This window comes from Schistocerca americana, chromosome 5 (assembly GCF_021461395.2).
Source record: "Schistocerca americana isolate TAMUIC-IGC-003095 chromosome 5, iqSchAmer2.1, whole genome shotgun sequence".
Classification (NCBI taxonomy): Eukaryota; Metazoa; Arthropoda; class Insecta; order Orthoptera; family Acrididae; genus Schistocerca; species Schistocerca americana.
In genome coordinates this window covers 387,925,526-387,949,689 of record NC_060123.1, presented here as the reverse complement: position 1 = coordinate 387,949,689, position 24,164 = coordinate 387,925,526, and the positions used below count along the sequence as shown (strand labels likewise).

Here is a 24,164-nt window from a genome sequence, read left to right as displayed (position 1 = left end):
AGGGCATGCAGCTTTACTGTAGGGTTAAATGATGAAGGCATCCTCTTGGGTAAAATATTCCGGAGGTAAAATAGACTCCCATTCGGATCTCTGGGTGGGGACTACTCAGGATGATGTCATCAACAGGAGAAACAAACTTGGCATTCTAAGAATTGGAGCATGGAATGTCAGATCCTTGGATCGGGCAGATAGGTTAGAAAATTTAAAAAGGAAAATGGATAGGTTAAAGTTAGGTATAGTAGGAATTAGTGAAGTTCAGTGGCAGGAGGAACAGGACTACTGGTCAGGTGAATACAGGGTGATACATAAAAAATCCAATAGCGGTAATGCAGGAGTAGGTTTAATAATTAATTAAAAAAAGAAATAGGAATGCGGATAAGCTACTGCGAACAGCATTGTGAATGCATCATTGTAGCCAAGATAGAAACAAGCCCACACCTACCACAAGTTTATGTGCCGACTAGCTCCGCAGATGGTGAAGAGATTGAAGAAATGTTTGATGAGATAAATAAATTATTCAGACAGTTAAGGGAGATGAAAATTTAATAGTCACGGGGAACTGGAATTAGATAGTAGGAAAAGGAAGAGAAGCAAAAGTAGTAGGTGAATATGGATTGGGGGTAAGGAATGAAAGAGGAACCTGCCTAGTAGAATTTTGCACAGAGCGTTACATAATCATGAGCTAACACTTGGTTTAAGAGTCATGAAAGAAGGTTGTATACGTGGAAGAGACCTGGAGACACCGGAAGGTTTCAGATTGATTATGTAATGGTAAGCTAGAGATTTAGGAACCAGGTTTTAAACAGTAAGACATTTCCAGGGAGAGATGTGGACTCTGACCACAATTTATTGGTTGTGAACTGTAGATTAAAACTGAAGAAATTGCAAAAAGTTGGGAATTTAAGGAAATGGGACCTGAATAAATTGAAAGAACCAGAGTTTGTAGAGAGTTTCAAAGGTAGCATTAGGAAATGGTTGAAAAGAACAGGGGAAAGGAATACAGTAGAAGAAGAATTTGTGGCTTTGAGAGATGAAATGTTGAAGACAGCAGAGGATCAAGTAAGTAAGAAGACGAGGGCTAGTAGAAATCCTTCGGTAACGGAAGAGATATTGAATTTAATAGATGAGAGAAAATGTAAAAATGCATTAAATGAAGCAGGCGAAAAGGAATACAAACATCTCAAAAATAAGATCAACAGAAAGTGAAAATGGCTTACCGGGAATGGCGAGAGGACAAATGTAAGGATGTAGAAGCGTATATCACTAGGGCTCAGATAGAAGCCACCTACAGGAAAATTAGAGAGACCTTTGGAGAAAGAGAACCACCTGTATGAATATCAAGAGATCAGATGGTAAACGAATCCTAAGCAAAGAAGGGATAGCCGAAAGGTAGGGGTAGTATATGGAGCATCTGTACAAGGGCGATGTACTTGAGGGCAATATTATGGAAATGGAAGAGGACGTAGATGAAGATGAGATGGGAGATTAATACTGTGTGGAGAATTGACAGAGCACTTAAAGATCTAAGTCAAAAAAAGGATCCGGGAGTAGACAACATTCCGTTAGAATTACTGATAGCCTTGGGAGAGCCAGCCCTGACAAAACTCTTCCATCTGGTGAGCAAGATGGAAGAGACAGGTGAAATACCCTCAGACTTCAAGAAGAATATAATAATTCAAATTCCAAAGAAAGCAGGTGGTGACAGGTGTGAAAATTACCAAACTATCAGTTTAATAATTCACAGTTGCAAAACACTAAACAAATTCTTTACAGATGAATGGAAAAACTGGTAGAAGCTGACCTCGTGGAAAGATCAGTTTGGATTCCGTAGAAATATAGAACACGTGAAGCAATACTGACCCTACGACTTACCTTATAGGAGATGTTAAGGAAAGGCAAACCTATGTTTCTAGTATTTGTAGAATTAGAGAAAGCTTTTGACAATGTTGACTGAAATACTATCTTTCAAATTCTGAAGGAGGCAGGGTTAAATATAGGGAGCTAAAGGCTATTTACAATTTTTACAGAAACCAGATGGCAGTTACAAGAGTCAAAGGGCATGAAAGGAAAGCGGTGATGGAGAAGGGAGTGAGACAGGGTTGTGGCCTATCTCTGATGTTATTCAAAATGTGTATTGAGCAAGCAGTAAAGGAAAAAAAAAAGAAACATTTGGAGTAGGAATTGTAATCCAGGGAGGAGAAATAAAAATATCAAGATATGCTGATGACATTGTAATTCTGTCAGAGACAGCAGAGAACTTGGAAAAACAGTTGAACAGTGTCTTGAAAGGAGGGTATAAGATGAACATCAACAAAAGCAAAACAAGGTTAATGGAACGAAGTCAAATTAAGTCAGGTAATGCTGACAGAATTAGATTAGGAAATAAGACACTTAAACTAATAGAAGAGTTTTGCTATTTGGGGAGCAAAATAACAGATGATGGTCAAAGTAGAGAGAATATAAAATGCAGACTGGCAATGGAAAGAAAAGCGTTTCTTAAGAAGAGAAGTTTAACATCGAGTACAGATTTAAGTGCCAGGAAGTCTTTTCTGAAAGTATTTGTATATGAAAGTGAAACATGGACAACAAACAGCGTAGACAAGTAGAGAATAGAAGCTTTTGATGTGGTTCTACAGAAGAATGCTGAATATTATAGGAGTAGAATAGTAGATCACATAACTAATGAAGAGGTACTGAATAGAATTGGGGAGAAGAGGAATTCGTGGCACAACTTGAGTAGAAGGGATCAGTTGGTAGGACACATTCTGAGGCATCAAGGGATCACCAATTTGATATTGGAGGGTAAATGTATACACTAAGCAGATTCAGAAGGATGTAGGTTGCAGTAGTTACTCAGAGATGAAGAGACTAGCACAGGTTAGAGTAGCATGGAAAGCTGCATCAAACCAGATGTTGGACTGAAGACCACAACAACAACATATAAGTGTATCAAGTTGTTCATTATGGTGGTGTATTGTGTGGTTTACTAAAAATTGATTGTAAGGCAATGCCCAATTTCATTACAAACTTCGCATTACTGACCCTCACATCCACATCTCAGTCCATATAAAACCAACCCTTCCACATCAAACTGTCCCTTCCCAACAGGTTGGGCATCCATACAAAATGTATCTGCTGCACCACTGAATATCTCAACACCTACACCAACATTGTCTCACAAGTTTGCCTCTCCCACAATTATCCCACAGATCTCATTCACTGGACAGTATCGTCTCACACCCACACTAATGCAGTTGCCATTTCCAAAAACTCAGTAGCACCCCTATTGTCCCCTTTGACTGTTCAGATCTTGAATGCCTCAATACTCTACTCCACCAAAGCTGTGAGTTGCTTGAGTCAAACCCTGAAATGAGATCCACACTTCCTCATATCCTATCCCCACTGCCCACCTTTGCCATACACCACCCTTGTAACCTCATAACATCCTAGTCAAACCTTACAACATTCATAAACCATCATCCCAACCTCAACATTTGCTTCCTACTAAACTATCTTTACTTCTCACTCTGTCTGTATCATGTCTGGACCCATGGACAGCGCAACAGCATTGACAAGAATTCCCCTGATCCCACTATGCTGAAGGTCTCACTAAGCCCTCCAAATTCAGGCAATATCCTCTGAACCTAGTCCACTGATAGATTCCCATGCCATATCATCACACATCCCAAATCCTCACACCACTCCCAAGAGCCAACTACAAATCCTGGATCACTCATAAAACACCCTTTCCCAAACCTTTGCCACAAGGTTCATATCCCTGTGGAAGATCTTATACCCATGCAGCATTTCCTGCACCAGTCCCATCACAGGCATGTTCAACTCTGTAAGAGGTAGGGCTGCATGTGAAAGCAGTCATGTTGTACACCAGCTCAGCTGCAATTTCTGTGCGCCATTTTATACGCACATGACCACCAAATAGCTGTCTGCTTGAATGAATGGCCACTGCCAGATTGTGGCCAGGAGGATTGTTCGCCATCCAGCGGCACAACACACTTCAGAGCACAACATGCTCTTAATTTCAATTGCTCCTTCACAACACGTGTTGTCTGGATCCTTCCGCCGAACACCAGCTTCAAAGAGAGTTATCCTTGCAACACGTGCTTTGTTCTTAAAATCCTCCTGTATTCACTATCCACTTGCCTTCGTCTCCGCGCACTTGATCGATACTAAATTTTTCTATACTTGTATGTAACTTAGTGATCAAATCTTCATCTTGGGCCTTTACACTTGTGATAACGGCCTTTAATTCAGCAGGTACTTGTTCTCTAAAGGTTTCAAATAAATCTTCTGTAAGTTGCACCATACACTGGGTGAACACAGCAAACATTTACAAAGTACTCAGTGTAGTACTCATCGTCTCTTGCCAGTGACTGTCTGTGCATATCCATTGGAATGTTACAAAAATGATTTTGGTAATTAAAACACCTGATTTGCCGCACGAAACAGATCACAAAAAAGGAAAAAAATTGAAGTTGGTTTTAATACTGCTCACCAAAATTTCTTGTGTAGCTCTTCATGTCGCAGTGCTGATGAGAAGCTGGATTGCTATGATGGGCAAACTGTGTTACTGGAGGTTGGAGAGTGGCAGATGCTGCCATTATTGTCACTTATTTATAAGTTATTCAGTGACACACACATTCTTCTACTTCGTCGTAATATTTCAGCTATTGCCCAAGTTGCTAAGGATAACAGCAATATTTGTCAATGAAGTCTTCCTCCAATAATTGTTAATTTGTACTTGATTAGTATTTAATATATTCTTCTTATACAGATTTTGTTGATTTTCCGGCACAAAAGTATTTTAGATTCTGCACTTGGAGCATCACAATGACGCGCTCCCTTATGTCTCAAATAGTGCGTGTGTTCAGATTTCGATTGATGTTACTATTAAACTTTGAATTGCTGCCACTTGAAATACTGTTCAGACACACCGTGTAGTTCTTCTTGATATGGACTTTGTCACCATTGCAACCTATCTTATTCTGGAATTTGTAAACTGTTATCAAGTCCCAAAAGTCTACCAAATAACAAAAAGCTCATCTGCTCAATGCAGTTATAGTGAGTCTTCAGTTACAATGTTGTATGCAAGAAAACATTGTCTTGTGTCCTCTGTGATGTCAGCACTCTTGTCAAGAAGGCACCTTTATTTGCTGGGGCACCATACTTCTCTGAGCTGGGATGTCATAGCACAGTATAGCTGCCAAGCCAGCAGTTGCTACAATGCTTAGAAAACTTCCATCTTTGTCGTCCCACCTTGGAGATGCACGGTGCCCATCCTTCCCAATTTACATGCACAGACAATAATAAATGTCCAAACAGTTTACACTTCTAAAGAAATTAGCTAATAATAAATGCTTTCACTGTGGTGATCATTGTTTGTTGGCGGGGTAGACATCAGGCAACGTATCACTTTACCAAGAGCATTATATGAAAGCCTGTGGTACTCAGTGACTTGTCTTTTATTTGTAGTCAAACAAGTGTGGTTTTATGAAGTCACATCCCTGACAATATCCAATGTACATCAAGTGGTATCAAGATGGCAGCTAGTGTTTTGCTACGAAAAAATGTGGAAATTATACCTATAAAAACAGTGTGTGCACGCAAATTGTAGTGATGAAATCAGAAAGATAAATGATTGTATAAGGAGTCTGCAACTAACCATTAATGTACTAATGAGCGAACTAAAAAAACTTACATCTGAAAAGTGTGAACTGACCGCAAACCTGCCTCACAGTAACCTTGAAATTCCAGGCAAAGTGAAAATCAGAGTGCCACATTCTCAGCAAAACTTGTTAAATGAACCTAATATCGTATTCACAAGCAGATTCAGTGTGCAGTCAGCTGTGCAAGATAAGAAACATTGTCTATGTGATGATAAAACTCACTTTCAAGCTGAATGTGAAACTACAAACACGCGGAGTGATACGTCCAAAAGAATGCTTAACAACTCGGTTACTATTATGGAAGGAAGAGAGTCTGAAAGATCTGAACACTTGCGTGACTTAAAAATCAAGTGTTTGTTCAGCACTGATACCAAATGTTTTGGCTGGAACGCTGGCAGCCCTTCTAAACATGCAAAGAAACCCGAACGAAAAAAAGTAATTGTTATGGCAGACAGTCATGGTCATGGATTTGCTCACCTTCTGAATGGTCAATCCAGTGTACAAACAATCGCTTATATAAAGCCTGGTGCTTTTATGTCAGAAGTTTGAAAGCATGTACGATCAACAGATGTTGCTGACTTATCTTCTGAATACTTTTTTGTGCTATTTGGTAGGTCAAATGATGTATACAAAAACTAAACTCGCATATCAAAACGAGAACTAAAAAGGTGCTTAGGACAGTTGACACACACAAATGTTTTAGTGCTGAACATCCCACATTGGCATGACTTATCATCTCAGTCGTGCATAAATAAAGAAATAATCAATGCCTACCAACAAATTTCATTCCTTTGCAAACATTTCAGAAATGTACAACTCATAAATGTTAGTGATATTGGGCGCAGATTTCATACATTACATGGATTGCACATTAACAACACAGGGAAAAACTGTTTGTCAAAAAAATAATAGAAACTATCAACAAGAGGCATCAAACACTCAAAAGCAAAGTCATCATGGTCTGCCCCCCGCCTCCCCCCAAATATTGAAAGGAAGCAATGCCAACAAGAGCTCTAGTCACTAACATCAACGGCAATAAAAGAAGAAACAAGGTCCCCCCCCCCCCCCCCCCCCCAATTTTCAGTCACAGGAACAACAGTGAATGCAGTAACAGCTGTATCAATTGCTGACCCAGCTCTAACACCAGCAGCAAAATCAACAGTAACATCAGCAGCAGAATCAACAACTGAAGCAGCTGAACAAGTAACAGGGGAGCCAAATACAGAAGAAAATTATGCAGCAGGTGATAATAGAAGAATAATAGTAGTAGAGCAAAGGAAAACAGTACTTCCAGTACACCTGAACAATGTTTTATTGACAAGATAAAGCTAAACAATCAATTAAATATGCCAAAGTCTAAAAAATCTTGTAATTTCATGCTGATTCACCAAAATGTCCAATCATTGCAAAACAAATTAAGTGAACTTAAAATTTTATTTACTGATGAGCTAAAAAAGACGCTTCTGTAGTGTGTGTAACTGAACACTTGCTACCTAAAGATGCAATGTCAGTCACAAAACATGCAGACTTCAATCTTTCATCATCATTCTCTAGAACTACATCTATTCATGGAGGGTCATGTATATCTGCTAAAACTGGTAGTGACTATTGTGACATAAAACCCATTGAACTATTAGCTGAAGAGAGAGTTTTTGAAGTATCTGCAGTTTGAACTATCCACATTAAAATTAAATCATCTGTGTATATAGGAGCCCTGATGGGAACTTAAATGATTTCTGTCATCAACTAGAAGCAGCTTTAAATACCGGTACTATAAAAACACTTCAATGAAACAGTGATCATATGTGGAGATTTTAATACTGATTTTCAGGAAATCTCAAAAGATAAGCAAAGCTTAAACTTATGTTATGAAGGACAAATTATTTCTTGCCCATCAAAAATTGCAGAGACTTTAAGTATTTTGCAAACATAAGTGAACAGTTAGAAAGTAAGGCGGAAGAACACAACAAAATACCACCTCCATCATCCAATAGCATAACAAATGTGTGTGCATCATTGGTCAAATACAGAAGAAATATTATCAGTTATAAAAACTCTGAAAACAGAGTACTCATGTGGAATAGATGCGATTATTAAAAAATGCTGTCTTGCCGTAGCTGAACACTTCACACACTTGTGCAACAGCTCACTGGCATTAGGAACCTTCCCTTCATGCTTAAAAATAGCAAAACTGAAACCACTGCTCAAAAAAGGAAATCCGGAAGACGTTTCAAATTATAGGCCAATAGGCCTACTGCCTGTATTTTCAAAAATTTTAGAAAAAATATTTTATAAGAGCTTGTCTGATTTTCTAAATAAGCATAAAATTCTCTCTCCCTCACAGCATAGTTTCAGGAAAGGATATTAAACTGTGAGTGCAATATTTGAACTTGTTAATGAAATCCATACTAAACTGGATAAGAGTGAGCTTGTGACAGACAATGTGTCTTGATTTATCCAAAGCTGCCTTACTGCAGAAGCTTGACCAATTAGGAATTAGAGATATATCCAGTGAGTGGCTCAGGACGTACCTATGTGGACACAAACAGGTGGTTGAAGTGCAATATACTGACCATAACAAAAACAGCTGCTACTATTCAGGATATGAAAATGTGGAATACAATGTCCCTCAAGGATCAGTATTAGGGCCCATTCTGTTTCTCCACTATGCCAATGAATTTATATACAACAAGTATTGTCAAACAACCCTCCAATTTGCAGACGATGCAACCTTCGTTATTAATGGGAAAACAGAAGAAAAACTAAAAGACTCTGCTATCTAAACAATGAACGGCATAGAACAGTGGTTCAGCTATAACGAGCTAGTTATAAACAAAGAGAAGACCACCCAAATATTCAAATAGAACTAAGGGACTGAGTTCTTGAAAATGCTGACAGCACAAAATTTCTGGGACTCTGTGAGGTAGGGGTGTGCTACATGAGGAGGATCTTAAAAGGTTGTTGCAGCAAAACCAGCCACCAGCCTGTTAGTAGTATACTCCTCCCATGTGCATTCTCTAATTAAGTATGGCATAATCTTCTGGGGCAATGCAACAACAAATATTAAACTTTTCAGGACACAAAAGAGAATATTAAGAATTATTGAAGGGGTAAGCAATAGGAAATAATGCAGACCCATGTTAAAAAAAATTTCAATTCTCCCTCTTCCTTGCATTTTTATCTGTGAAAGTCAGTTTTCATAAAACAATATATTAATAGACACCCAAATATCTTATTAAAAAATGACGATATGCATGCATACAATACAAGACAAAAAAAATCTGATCTTAATATGAAGCAGGCGAGAACATCACTGTGCCAAAAAGGCACTCTGCATATCGGTATAAAAATTTACAATAATCTGCCTAACCATATTAAATCAGTAAGTAAAAAAGGCTAAAGTAAAGGCATATTTAATTGAGCATTCTTTTACAGTCTGACAGAGTACCTAGAAACCAATCAACTAAATATTCTACTTTGTATGTCTACTCTAATGTTTATTGTATATATGATTATTTGCTAAATTACTTAAATATCTAGTCCCTAGGAATGCAATACAAACTGTATTTTATGTTGTAAAGACTTAACCATGTCCAATATCCTTGTATATTTTCTATACATGTAGGATTAGTACGAAATAAATAAATAAATGTCTCTTCATGTTGATATTCTGCCAACTCTAAAATTTGAGGAGCTGTTGAGCACTCGCGTGTAGTAGGGGCCACTGAGTAATTTCTTTTTAAGGAAAATGAAATTTTTATGGAGTATGCTGGAATTTTTTAAGGTAAAATAGTAATTGATTTTTTGTGTATTGGCCATAGCCAAGATGTTATTCTTATATTGGCTGTTGGATTATTGTCTTTTTCCCTTAAATAAGTTATAATCTTTGCTGCACAGTCCACAGCAATATCTGAAAATGGGCTATGAAGAACCTGTTTATAGATATGGTAGCGGTAGTCATTGGAAGCCGTAGCCAGAGATTATAATGCAAGAGATTCTTCACATTATTTTAGTGTTTGAAACACTGCTTACAAATGTCAGGTAAATGATAAAACAGTTTATACAATAAAAGAACTAAACATGTATATTCTTGTTTCAGGAATGTTATGCTACAGATGACGAAGAAAAAATTGCTGTGATAAAAGAGCTTTATGACCAGCTAAAGCTTAAGTCTGTCTTTGCTGAGTATGAAGAACAAACATATAATTTCATTCATAGAAATATTCAGCAGCTTTCACATGGGTTGCCACATCATTTGTTCATAAGTTTTCTGAAAAAGATCTACAGACGCGGAAGTTAACTGTATTAGATGGAAAGATTATTTTTTTTACGTATAAATACAGCTTATTTCGTGCTTGTTCCTTTGAGTCTAAAGATGTTATCATTTGAGTGTTTTTATCAGCTTGTTACTGACATGATGTACAAGTGAAATAAAGAATCTATATATCCGTACATACTATAAAAATGAATGTATATATATTGGTACTGCATTTCCACCTAAACCACTGGACCGATTTCGACCAAACTTGCCACACACATCACATACTATCTAGAAATAATCGCTGTAGGAGTAAGAACCTCCTGCCTGCCAAAGGGTGCACGTGGGAGTGGAAAAGTAGCACAAATAGCCAGACTGTATCTGTCCAATATTTGAGTATGAGAACACTTAGTGACTTGCAACAAATTTTACACACAGTTTCAAACCTTTATGAAACTTTTTCTCACTGGCAACCCCCACAAAATGATGAAGGGAAAAAAGTTTATCACTTACTACATCTTCGCTGTTCATGCAGTAAAACTGCCACATGAAGCATGACATTTTAGTTTATTACTTCTTTACTAGTAACTCTATTCACAACACATTTTGTAGACAGGATCCACCTATAACACTGGATGTATAATTATATTATTGTAAGACTCATTGTTATGGAGATATGGTGGCATCAACATTGAGCTGTTTGAAAATGAACTTTCAATACAGATACATGTGAAATGTGCATATGTGGGCAAAGCCGTGGGTAGAAAGGCTTCTCACAAACCCAGGATCAATTTCAACCAAATTTATTACACTTATTATGTACTATTAGGAAACAAATACTGTGGACATAAGAACCAGCAGCTTCCTATTAAGGTTAGGGTGATAACTTGGAGAGAGAAGGGGAAGTAGTAGTTTGACAGACAGAGGGGAGGAGGGGGAGGAGGAGGAGGAGGAGGAGGAGATGGAGTAATTGAAGATCAGAATAAATAAATACATATCTGTGTAATGCTTGATAGTCAGATAGTTCATTATATGAGAAAGATGTTATATGGTTGTGTAACATTATGTTGTCGTGTTCACATACCATTGCTACATTCCACCAATACTGACAAAATCCTATGGAATCTTCTGTGCTTTTATTCTTCTGGTGGCATTCATTCACTATGAATCACTGGAGGTATTACAGTGTTCCACAAACATGGGCAATAGAGAAATCAGTAAATAAAATTGAGGCAAACAAAAGATACCTATGAAAAGGTGATCGCACATTTTGAAAATTGAATAGTACAAAACTATACAGTGTGTTGGAGATCACCATTACAAACTTCTAGAACATATAGAGGGGAGTGAGTACATAATATTTTGAATAGGAACCCATGTCCAGAAACATACTATTTCTGTGCTACAGCCATTTGAAAACATGTTTGCTACGTAGGTATGCAACAGGTTAGTCATGGTGGGGGGTGGTTACATCAGACCGGCTGATGTCATTTGACCTCTCTGACTCCGTTTGAGCCTCATTCACATGTCTGTTAGTGCTAGAGCAACATGGATAAGTACACTTTGGCAGAATACACTGACATGATCCTTCTGAATGGCGAAGCTCAAGGTAATGGAAGAGCTGCTTGTCACCTTTATTGAGATCATTCTTCATTATGTCTGTCGCTATTGCATACCCTTTTTGCCACAAGTATGCGACAGCTTCAAGAAAGGGTAACTTCACCATCAGCAGGCATGACTGTGGTGCTCCAAGGAGATGCTGCACATATGAATTGGAGGAGACCGTATTGCAGCATGTTGAAGAGAACTCGTCAGTGAGTACATGAGCAATCTCTTTGCCTATTGAGTGAAATTGTGACACAAGTGATGTATTGGATCATGCCTAATCAATTACTTGTAAAAGTGGTCGCATTGCCAACATGTTTTCAATTGGTTGTAGCACAGAAACTATGTTTCCGGACATAGGTTCCAATTCAAAATAATGGTTACTCACATCCCTCTACGTTTCCTAGAAATATGTTACGGGAATTTCTGAACACCCTGTATATAGGTTACACAGTTTGTTTTTAATATGCTTCCTAGTACTGAACATGTCAAGTTTGTATTGATATGAATTCATGTTTTTGTGATAAAGCAGAAAATCATTTTCTTACTCTCAATAGCCATAAAGAAGAATGTCAGGAGAAGGATTGCAAAACTGGCTTAATTTGAAAACAATGGTTATTAAATAGATCTTGACTTTGCCACTATAATGACAACTGATAGTAGTCTGTGTGAAGTTTTGTAAATTCTTTATTTCAAGTATTGAATAAAAGTAAGAGTTGAGTCATGCCACCCCAACTTACCACATTTCACATAGCATGTACTCCAGTGCATAATTCCAGAATAATATTTATAAGTTCCTTGATAGCTTTTACTACTTCTCCAATGGCTACACTGTTAGTAAAAATTGCTTTTTAGTAGAACTGGGCTTTGTTTCTGGTTTACTGCATGTTTCTGGTGAAATGTTTTTGTTTCAGATCTTTGGCTAGTCTAGTAACATGATTTTTGGAGATGTTTGCCATTTCTGCTTTTTGTTTTTATATGTCAGGACAATGTTTTTCTTATAATCATGCAGGATGTATTGATAAATCAATCGACATGGTCACGCATACATCTGGCAAGGTTGCTAGGTGCTGCACACAAGGTTACATCTGCCCATACCAGGTTACGTGGGTAAGCAAGAGCGGGAGGTATAAGGGCTCAAATGGACTGTAACAGACTCGCTTGTCTCTGCTCACTGATGTGTGGTACATGGTCTCTGGTGGATGAATTTACGAAGACCTTGTGCTACTCGTCCATTTTCTGTATGTTGATTTGGACTTCGTTATTCCCCACCGTCGGTGTTTGGTTTGCACATGGATATGTCTATTTCCCTAAAATGATGCTGTCTTCGTTCTCCATTTGGCCGCATGCCATCCCTTCCATAAGTGAACTGAGGCATGTGTATGCACTGGGAGAGTGGTTACCAGTGAGAGAAACTTATTATTCTTTAGCACTAATGTTTTTCAGTAAATCATCAGAGTACTTTAATAGACAAGAGGTATTGACCTCCAAAAGTCTTTTCTTTCTGTTTAGTTCAAGAAGAGTCAGGATCCATTAAATTCTGCAATTTATTTGTAATTAATTGGCACTCAGTAAAACCTATGTTGTTAAAGAAGCAGACGAGTGGTGACAAAGATTGTTTGGAACTAAAACCCAACCGGCGCGAGAAAGGCACTTACCACGCCAGTTTGGTGAGTGTTACAATCGAGATGGACAAGCAGGTTTTTGAGCTCTGGGTCAGGAACACAAGCTTTTACAGAATCTTGACAGGTCCAGCATGTTTTCAGTTGCTTCTGGCAATTGTGGCTTTCCAGCCATTCAGTGAAACATATGAGGACTGGGAAGTGTACGAAAAGCATTTAGCACATCATTTCCAGTCAAGTGAAATTAAGTGCCCAGAGAGACAGTGAGCTCTGTCATGTTGTGCAAAAATTGACCTCTTTATCTGAACCATCAGTGCTGCCCCAACATACATTCACTTGCATTTATGTGAACATTTTGCAATTAAAAAAGCATGTGATGGCTGCTGATTAGAGTTCTTCCAATATGGTATTACAACATCGGATAGTTAAGCATTATAGATTATGGATCTGGAGGGAGTGAGTAAAAAATGCAAATTTACCTGTTCTTGTGGGAAATTATATGCAGAATCATTAATACGTGATGTAATAATCAGATCAGCACTGGACAGTGATGTGTATGCTCGAGCGTTAAGACAATAATATCCTCCTTTAGCTGAAGTTTTGTGTATTGCCAGGGCTTCTAAGATTTTCAAGCAGCTCAAGTTACCTTTTTTACAGGTTATGACATAACAGAAGTGTCGTCTTAATCATCAGCACATGTGGCATGACATAGTTTGTCTGATGAAAGGATGTGACACAGCCTAGGTGGGAATCAAGTGGACCCTACTTGACTTGTCAAGCCCCAAACTCCGCACCATCACAGTTTTTGCAACTTGGTCTCGGCAAAACTTTCATACACTGCCTAGCTGTTCTGATTGTTTTTCTTTCTATGCTAGACATTGTGCCCATATTATAATGATGTCTGTGAACAGTGTTTCCCCTAAGGTCTTACAGCATGTTTGTCAGAGTTGACTGAGGTGTCAGCAATCAGTTGCACTGGTGCAAATAAAGGACATCAGAGATGCATGGGTAGCTCCAAACCACCTCTCACTGTCAGCAATGGTTCATGGTATTCAGATTTTATTCCTTTTTCATACAGGAGCCTCAGTCTCGGTTATTAATCAGTAGAGACAGGATTATATGCATCATAAAAACCTTAAAATATGCATGCAAGTATGCATTAAAAATGCTTAAAAATGCTCGACAAGTGTTGAAATATGAAGATCAAAGAACAAAAAAAAAAAAAAAAAAAAGTAAATCTGAATACTTTCTAGTAGAGGTTAGGAAAGGCAGCTTTCTGGGATTATTTTCTAAAAATTCACAAAATGGGAGCACATACTGCGTTTCAAGAATTGTTCCTTCTTTGCTATTGTTGTCGGTAACAAGCAGATGCAATGCAAGTGAGTCACAGCGAAACAATCAATACGTACAGGACGAACTTCGAGATATATTGCACGCAAAAGGACACGTTCAAAATCTCCATAATATTTTATTTAAAAACAACATACAATCTTGAAATCTTTTGAACAGCATTACTTTTTAATTAATGCCATTGGACCAAAGTATCATTTACAATTTATTTCACATTTTTTTAATATTGTAAACATGAATGACGAAGTACTGTTCCAAATGTTTGGTAGTAAGATTGTGCATTCGATCACTCAAAACATTTTTGTAAGCAGAAAAGGATCGTTCTACATCAACTGAGATAACTGGACTGTAACTGAATTTGGGTGCTATGTTGGCACTTGGTAAAAGTTCACCTGTCCCATTTATAAAACCATCAATTAGACACAAGGGTTGAAAGCCTGGGTTATTGTTTAAAATGTTTTCTAAGTTTTCTTGGGAATACCTCTGGCAATGAAGAGTTCACTAGAATAATTTTATTCATTAACTGAATAGATTCATTCAGTGCCAAACCTTGAGTTTCGAGCTTTTCATTACTTGCAGGAATATGGTAAAAATGAGTTCGAATAACAGCAATGTCATTTTTAATACCTGAATCATTAAACGCTTCCTTGCACTGGCAAACTGCCAAAGCCTTTGCACTATTGAAGTCGTTTACTACCCCTATAATGGCCTTGAAATGTTCATTGTATAACAACACAGCTTTGACCCATGTACCCCAATGAGTTACCACTGGTTCGGGAGGTAAAGACACACTTGGTAGCTTTTTTTTAACTCTTGATGAGAGCAGGAGTCTCTTTAGAAACACTTTCTTTGTGAATGAAATCAGTATATTTACAGTCACAAACGTGGAATGTACTTCTTCAGCAAGGCGATGTACTCCATGAGCAAAGCACATCACGAATCAAATTGATGGAATGTACTTCTTGAGCTAGGCGATGTTCTCCATGAGCAAAGCACATCATGAATCAAATTGAGATAAAATACTCAGAGGGCTTTTCCTGCTTTGATCATATAGGGAGCAGCATCTGAAATAAACACAAACATCCTTTCATCTGCAGAAGATACTGGAATCTAATACCCTCATTCACAAATCTGGCAATTGTAGAATGATTTACTTTTTCAAGTTCTTTGCAAGCCGCTAAATAGGAAGAAGGCTCTTTTAAAACCAGCAATTAAATTTGCAATGTAATGGCCACAAGTGTCTAAAGTTTCGTTAACTGAAATCCAAATAATGCTGTACTTGAGTTCATTGCGTATTTCTTCGAGAACATTTATATAAGTTGTCCGTATGTAATTTTTACTTGATGTTGATTCACTATATATTCTGGTATATTTCGATTTAAGCAATATTTGCACAGGAAGCCTTTGAGGATAGGGTTTGTTAGTTTGTGAAGAGGAATATTGCTTGCAATGAATGCTTCACATAGATCCATGTTAAACGAGCTTTTTTGGTTACCTTTGAACAAATCCCTGCTAATACAATTACTGTTGTCAGAAGTTGTTGTTGTGGTCCTTTCTCCTGCATTCCTGTGGTATGAAGACTTGTCTCGACATGTTGGTCTTTTTATTTATTTATTTTTTTTTTTTTTCACAAAACGTTTTTCTTGCAAACTCGACAATATAAAGCAATTCCGTCGTACATAAATGTTCCAGGATGTTCAACTATCCACAAAATAGTTTTTCTTTTCTTGGGTGGAATGGCACACAACACATTACACACTACATGTCGTAAACATGTTCAACTTGTACAAGTAAATAGAAAGCTAAACTGAAACAATCGATGTGCGATTAAAACCTTGCATAGTTTAATTATTGCCGACGCGTACAGTATGTCAGCGGAGGGGTTAACTGAGGGCTCGGGCGCAGGAGTTATTGACTGTCTGCCTGTTGCTGTTCCTCTTCTGTAATGATTTCGCTAGGCGGTGGCCTCTTCGTTAGCGACTGCATGTGGTCAGTCTGAGAGACATCAAAACTAGATCGAGCTAGAGACAGCCTGTCTAAATTTTTAAAATATTGTAAACATAGAGTGAAAATATGCATCGTCATTAGCTTTTTGTTAAAATGTGCAATAACCAGTGAAAAGGAGCTAGATATGCAAATGCATATAATCAGGTATCTATTAATCAGCCTATGTATCTCTGATTGGGGTCTCCTCCATTAAAATCAGTAACACTACATTGGGCCACACACTCATGAGATTCTGATATAAGGCCGGATACTTCTGGAAGCAACATGTAAGCAGGTAACCAGAACCCTTCCTTTCATTATAGTGGCAGACCCATTAGTGGAAAATATTTTTGGCCTCAATAAGTATACGGCATTTGGGTTTCCCATGCAACACTCGATCCAAGTAATTCATAAAGCCATCCCATGTGTAGAGGTGGATTCTTTGTATCTCCAATATTCTCCCTTGTTTTCACCCACATTGCATTAAGTGTTGGCAGTACCGAAATTTTTCAAAGTCCAGCTGGTATCTTCAGCCTTACAGGATGCACTTAAAAGTAGAACCGGATTGCTTAGAGGAATTAAGTGTTGTCCCAGATTTTTTATGGCAGACTTTTAGTCACTGCAGCCTGGTGGTGCATTATGTCCTTAAGAGGCCTTAAGAAACATGGCAAATGCTCAGTTACACCCCCTTCTGTGTCCTGGTGAATTATTTTCAAAATTTGTAGGAAGTCAGTATTTCTCTAAGATTGATCTATGTGATCTTATTTTCCTTTTTTTGGATGAGGTTTCTAAAGCCATTGTGGCATTAAATTCTCCTTATGGCCTCTATGAGGTTAGGTTTGGTGTTGAATTAATGAACCTATTTTGACAGGTGTTGACTTCCACTTACTTTTTATTCAATGACCAGCATTATGAGCTGACAGATGGAGTTGTGATGGGGAGCCCTTCGTCACCTATTATTGCAAATTTTTTTATAGAAAGACTTTGGGGATCATGTTTTGGAGTCAGTAGCTTTGAAACCTGCATATTTTTCAGATATTTAGATGATACTTTTGTTGTTTGGTCTCATGGCAGTTAGAATAAGAATGAATTTCTAGAACACCTGAATTCTATACGGCTGATTGCCTTCCCTTCTTTGGTGTGTTGGTCAGTAGGAAGGTTGATAATATGTTGAAACATGGCGTTTATAGAAAGCACACTCTCACCGACTTGTATCGACAGCCTGATAGTAGTGATCATCCAGGTCCTTGTGATAGGGTACTTCATACCTTCGTTCGAAGGACCCACACCATTTAAGGCCCTGAGAGCTTGTCAGCTGAGTTAACCTATCTTGAGGTCACCTTTCATCAGAATGGATAAAATCTAAGACAGATCAGACATGTGTTGCGCTATTGACCAACTGTGCAACAAGTGAATGATGATAATACTGACATTACACCAATGTCTACAGACTTTCTGCCTTACACAAGGAGCATTTCCAATAAGGCTTTGTGGAGATATGATGTGAAATGTGCTTTCCAACCTTCATCTAAAATTAGGGTCCTTTTAGATTCCATTAAGTATGATCTTGCTTTGTGTAAGGTGGGTATTTATGGTTTTTCGTTTCGTTGTAGCTTATCATATATTTATCAGTCTATCAGGACCTTAGAGGACCAGTTTACTAAGCTCAGCCACATGCTTACAACAGGTGAGAAAATTGGTAATTGCAGAACATTGTCTTGGCATCAGTCAACCTAAAGAACATAACAACACGAAGACTGGCATGCGCTATTAGGATAGTGTTATTAAGGAAGCAGTTGAAATTAAATTAGTAACCTTGTAAATAAAGACTGAGGTTTTTCTTAAGTTCTGAGTGACATCTTGCTCTCTCACTTGCCAAAAAAGAGAGGGATGGATTTAATGCTGCCTCAGTAATTTTCACTGTCAATAACCAGGGCACACTCAGTATAACAAATTTGAACCCATCTTATTGTAAGCTAAGTGGTGTAGGTGGGGTAGTGTTCACTAATTTGGCGTGATGGTGTTGGGTTTTTGCATGAGGGCGAAATGCTTCCAGGATTGTATGGAAGTTCTCCCTAGTGTAGGCTTAAGCTACAATGTCATACTTGGTGAGATTTCCAGACTGGCGATCACAACAAAGCTGATCTACAGAAGTGCATAGCAGCCCTGGCTGGAGCATCATTTCATCTCTGTTTACTGATGGCAGGACAGAATGGATGCAAGGTGTACTCCAGTCATCAGATTAGCCAACTCATAGAATATAACACTGAAAAGTACAGGGAATACAGTCTGAATGGAAGTAGGAGCCGACATGACAGTCAGTACATTATGTGTGTTTGAGCCCTTGACAGAAAATGAAGAACTGGATAAGCCACACTGTTTATTCATCACAGTTTATCTTTCAAATAATGGAGAATCCAGGATGGAATGTAACTATATTATGGAAAGGGAAGTTGCTACTCACCATATTGCAGAGTCGCAGATAGGTACAACAACACACACACACACACACACACACACACACACACACACACACACACTCTCTCTCTCTCTCTCTCTCTCTCTCTCTCTCTCTCTCTCTCTCTCTCTACATGACTGCAGTCTCAGGCAACTGAAACCACACTGCGAGCAGCAGCACCAGTACATGTGTTCTGGCATAACGAAAAGCACCGGCATGCAGATGAACACAAGAGCAGAGAAGGCAGTGAGACGACGACACCCAATAGTCTGCTGATTAGGACTGCACCACAACAGGAAGAGAATATAAGTGCTGCTACTGCCAGCCTCAGCCCCACAGTACTAGCCCGGCCCTAGGAGAGAGCTCTACGATAGCCGTTGTTAGTGATCCACAAATTGAGTGACAAACTTGCATGAACATTGTATATAACAAAGGACTCTGACTTATTTGCATGTCACCCATTGCTTGCGACATGTTCTTATAAATACAAGTTAAGTACTATCAATTTTTTTCATTGTAATAAAAACCATAATGTGTTTTGCTTGAATTGTTGTATAGCTATTGCAAGAATGCAGCATCTTAAAGGCACCCTATAAGCGACATGTGGGCAGGACCCACAGCTTGATGGGAATGGCGACTAGGTGGGGGTAAGGAGGAGGCTGGGGTAGGGAGGGGAAGGGATAGTAGGGTAGAGGTGCCAGACAGTGAAATGCTGCAGGTTAGACGGAAGGCAGGGAAGAGGTGGGGGGGAAGGAGAGAAGTAAAAGGACTGGGTGCAATGGTGGAAAGAGGGCTGTGTAGTGCTGGAATGGGAGCAGGTAAGGGGCTGGATGGGTGAGGACAATGACTAACGAAGGTTGAGGTCGGGAGGGTTACGGTAATGTAGGATGTATTGCAGGAAAATTTCCCACTTGCACAATTCAGACAAGCTGGTGTTGGTGGGGAGGTCCATATGGCATAGGCTGTGAAGTTTATCTTTTGTACAAGAGATTGATTGAAGCTGGACTGTGTCTGTCAGCATGGACAATTTTGGTTCACTAGAAATAGAGATATCACAAGATACTGATAGCAGGAGGAGGAATAGTTAGATAGGGACCTTAGTGAAGAATATTCAAAGCCAGAAGAGTCTGTTGATTTAAAGCACTATGGGAGAAAGGATATGCTAGTAAAAAGATAAAAAGATTATTAGAAGAATATGCACAGTTGCTTAACCATCCCGGACTATTGCCAGCTATGTCACTAATGCAGCACTTATAGTAACATGCCAAATAAGATCTAAGACAGAGGTAAAGCCTAATGGTTCAAATGGCTCTGAGCACTATGGGACCCAACTGCTGAGGTCATTAGTCCCCTAGAACTTAGAACTAGTTAAACCTAACTAACCTAAGGACATCACAAACATCCATGCCCGAGGCAGGATTCGAACCTGCGACCGTAGCGGTCTTGCGGTTCCAGACTGCAGCGCCTTTACCCGCACGGCCACTTCGGCCGGCAGGTAAAGCCTATAGAGTTTGTTGTGACTACAGGTATTTAAATCGAAGGACAGTTACAAATGCGTACCCAGAGCCCAACGTCATGGAGACCTTAGATAACTTGGGGCAAAGCTATTATTTTGCGACCATGGATTTGCAAAGTGGTTACCATCAGTCAGAGACAGCCTCATAGGATTGACCCAAGATGGTGTTTACGGTCCCACCCAGTCATTACCAGTACTGGCAAATACCATTTGGACTGAAGAATGCATCATCAGCAGCATTCCAGCACCTATTGGACAGGGTATTATGTGATTTGAAACTGAAGCAATGTCTGGTATATCTGGATGATATTACATTCTTTTCTAAGAACAGCCAGGAACACATGGTATGATTACGTCATCCTTAGGCAGTTACGAGCAGCACAGCTAATTCTTCATCTCGAAAAATATAATTTTGTACTTAAAAATATTGGTATTTGGTTTTATTAGCCAGGACGGGATGCAAAACAACCCTCAGCTTGTACAAGCTGTGCAGGAATTTCTGATGCCTAGAACAGAAAAAGAGATGCACCTTATCTTGGAATAGCTATTTATTATTGGAAATGTGTTCCAAAATTTGCTGAAATAGCAAGATCCCAGACACATTTATTGAAAAAGGTGGCGGAGTTTCAATGGACTATATAATGCGGTAAAGCATTTGTGCGATTAATAGATTTATTGACTGCTGATCCTCTCCTTGCTTTGCCGATTATCAGAAACAGTTTGTATTATCACGTAATGCGAGCAGTCATGCCTTTGGGTTGTATTCCAAGTGAGGAAATTGGTAGAACAGAGCACCCAATAGCTTATGCTTCTAAATAGCTAAATAATGTAGAGAAAAATTACTTGACTACTGAAAAAGAGGTGTTCAATGTGATATGTGGAGTCACTTAATTCCATTGCTATGTGTATGGCCGACACTTTAAAATTATAAGAGATCATACAGCAATGAAATGGCTTCTGGGCCTTAAGGATGTGACTAAACACTTGACCCACTGGTTAAGTAAACTTGATTTTGGAGTCATACATCATCCTGGGAAGACTCACGGCAATGCAAATCTGTTAACTCACAAGATTCATGCTGGTGAGTGGTAGAAGAATCCAGCTGCTGACTGAGATTGTCAGCAATTCGCAACATTAGCTCAGTTCAGTGCTGATGACAGTATTATACTCTGACCAGATGCTGGCTACCCAGAATATCAATGTATCAGTGGAATATCTGCTTGGACATGTGAAAAACACCATACAGAACATCAGCACCAACTCACTGCAGAAGGAGCTACCATGTTGATCGTATTCACCATTATGGTCATAGTAGGCATTGTTTATTGCTACCTCAAGCATACATTTGTATAACAGTATTTAAGATCTGTAGCATCAGGTGAGAACTGGAAAAGGGTACATTGAAAACCTCTAGAAGTTAGAGATGTAACAGATGGTTAAATAAACTACACATTGATCTTGTCAAAAGCTGAGAAACAAAATTTTCTTTTCTTTTTTAGCCACCCTGGGCCCTCGCCTCAAAATACTGTCCTCTGGGAAACTCTGTGAACATGTTGACTATGTAATCTGTTGTAAAGAGCTGTTGCAGCCTATTGACCTTGGCACAACACAAGATGCACACAACAGCGATGGATTTCAATGAATGAGCAATAGGTCAAGAATGGTTACTAATATAGCAATGTGTCAACTGGATGACACAATCAAGCACTAATCAGAGTTTAAGTCCATTTTATCCTGCCACTGCACCAAGGGAGCTCTAGCGGCACAGTGCGGCGCAGCTATCAGTGGCTTTTTACCTGTGGGTCCATACTAGTAGTGCCAGCACTAGTGAGGAAATGACCGAACCTAGGAGAGTTGAAGTGAGGTAGTGCTGAGATCAAGAATGGTGACCGAGCCCTTTGAATGTGGAATGGTGTAAATAATGTAAATATAAAGAGAGGAACAAAGAGCACACACTACGCTAGCTAACATAAACTTTGGGCTCTAGACTTATGTTTTGATTGAGACTTTGAAAGTGTAAATTGTAAGAAAACAGTACCTCCGTTACAGGCAGAATGTATCCAGTCAATATGGTAGGCTGAATTATTCTAGGAGGAAAAAAGGGTAGCAACACAGACTCAACACAAGCCTTTACACAAAAATCGAGTTGCTTGCCGACACCTGCTGGCTCAGCAATTACACCATGACAATGACTCTGCAACAGTCTGAGCACTGGGGCAATAAATGGGGTTTTGAGACATTTGGGCAGTACTGACTTCAGCTGCAACAAGACATGCATTGTTGTGTATAAAAGCTGGCAGTCCAGACAGCCTGGGATGTTGCAACAGCTGGGCTTCGAATTGGCATCCGCTTCGGGTCAGCTGCTGTGGTGAGGCCACTAACATTCTCCTACCATCCTGATGGGAGCACAAAGTTGGGGTCCAGTGATTGCTCAAATGAGCCGGGCATAAAACTAATGTCCTCTCAGCTCCGAACCACTGAGGTCTGACAGTGCCAGCCACCATGTCTTGAGTTTGACCCTAGGCCACCACCAACTACTGCCAAGGTTGTATGCTGCCTCATATCAAGTGTAATTATGAGTACTGTGGCACCACCACCTGACACAGCACCGAGGCATCATGATGCACTGAAAGCGAGGTCACTGTTGAGCCTTACAGATGATTACCACTGACTCCAGGACAACATAGACAGCCTGTCCCGGCCAGAAGTTCAGCACTCGCCACTGTCAGCCACCACCTTTGGGCACTGTATCTACCATTGTTCAACTTAGAAGTCACTATATTGTTTGTCACCACTAGCTACTTTCATCTTCTGTGCCTGCTCTCCATCTCCATCAGAGGACCACACATCCACAGCTTGTCTACACCTTTATAGAGCCAAAATAGTACAACTGGCATTTCTGTGACCCCCAATTGTATTTTAAATGTACAAGTGACTTATTTTTTTTTATTTTCATGGTCTTATTTCAAATTTGTTATCTGGCACCTTCTCTAAATAATGTGTAATAAAGCTCGTATTTGATACTTGGTTATTAAGCATGACTTTACATTGTCCTTCAAATCTTTCAACATGTTTTTCTCTGAACATATATGGTTTTCACCCTTTGATTTAGGAAAATAGGGGTCTACACTGAGGGGGCAAAAGTCATGGGATAGCAATATGCACATATACAGATGGCGGTAGTATTGTGTACACAAAGTATAAAAGGGCAGTGCACTGGCGGAGCTGTGGTTTGTCCTCGGTGATAAACGTGAAAAATGTTTCTAATGCGATTATGGCTGCATGATGGGAATTAACAGACTTGGAATGTGGAATGGTAGTTGGAGCTAGACACATGGGACATTCCATTTCAGAAATTGTTAGGTAATTAAATATTCTGAGATCAACAGTATCAAGAGTTTGTCAAGAATATCTATTTTAGGCATTATCTCTCACCACAGGCAAAGCAGTGGCCAGTGGGTCACATTTAACTACGGAGAGCAACGGTGTAAGTGTAGAGTTGTCAGTGCTGACAGACAAGCAACACTATGTGGGACATCGACGAATGTGTCCATCAGGACAGTGTGGCAAAATTTGGTGTTAATGGTTGGCAGCAGATGACTGATGCAAGTGCCATTGCTAACAGCATGACATTGCCTACAGCACCTCTCCTGTGCTCATGATCATATTGGTTGGGCCCTAGATG

The 24,164-nt window shown here is 39.2% G+C and overlaps 1 protein-coding gene across 1 annotated transcript in view; it reads left to right on the top strand.

The window, feature by feature from the left end:
- The window catches only part of LOC124615607 (farnesyl pyrophosphate synthase-like), a 64,189-nt gene extending 54,059 nt beyond the window's left edge, over positions 1-10,130 (top strand). The window contains exon 8 of the mRNA XM_047143602.1: positions 9,784-10,130. Coding sequence (XP_046999558.1) covers positions 9,784-9,984 — 201 coding nt within the window. The 3' untranslated portion in view covers positions 9,985-10,130. The remainder of the gene's footprint in view (positions 1-9,783) is intronic.
- The last annotated feature ends 14,034 nt before the right edge of the window (positions 10,131-24,164 follow it).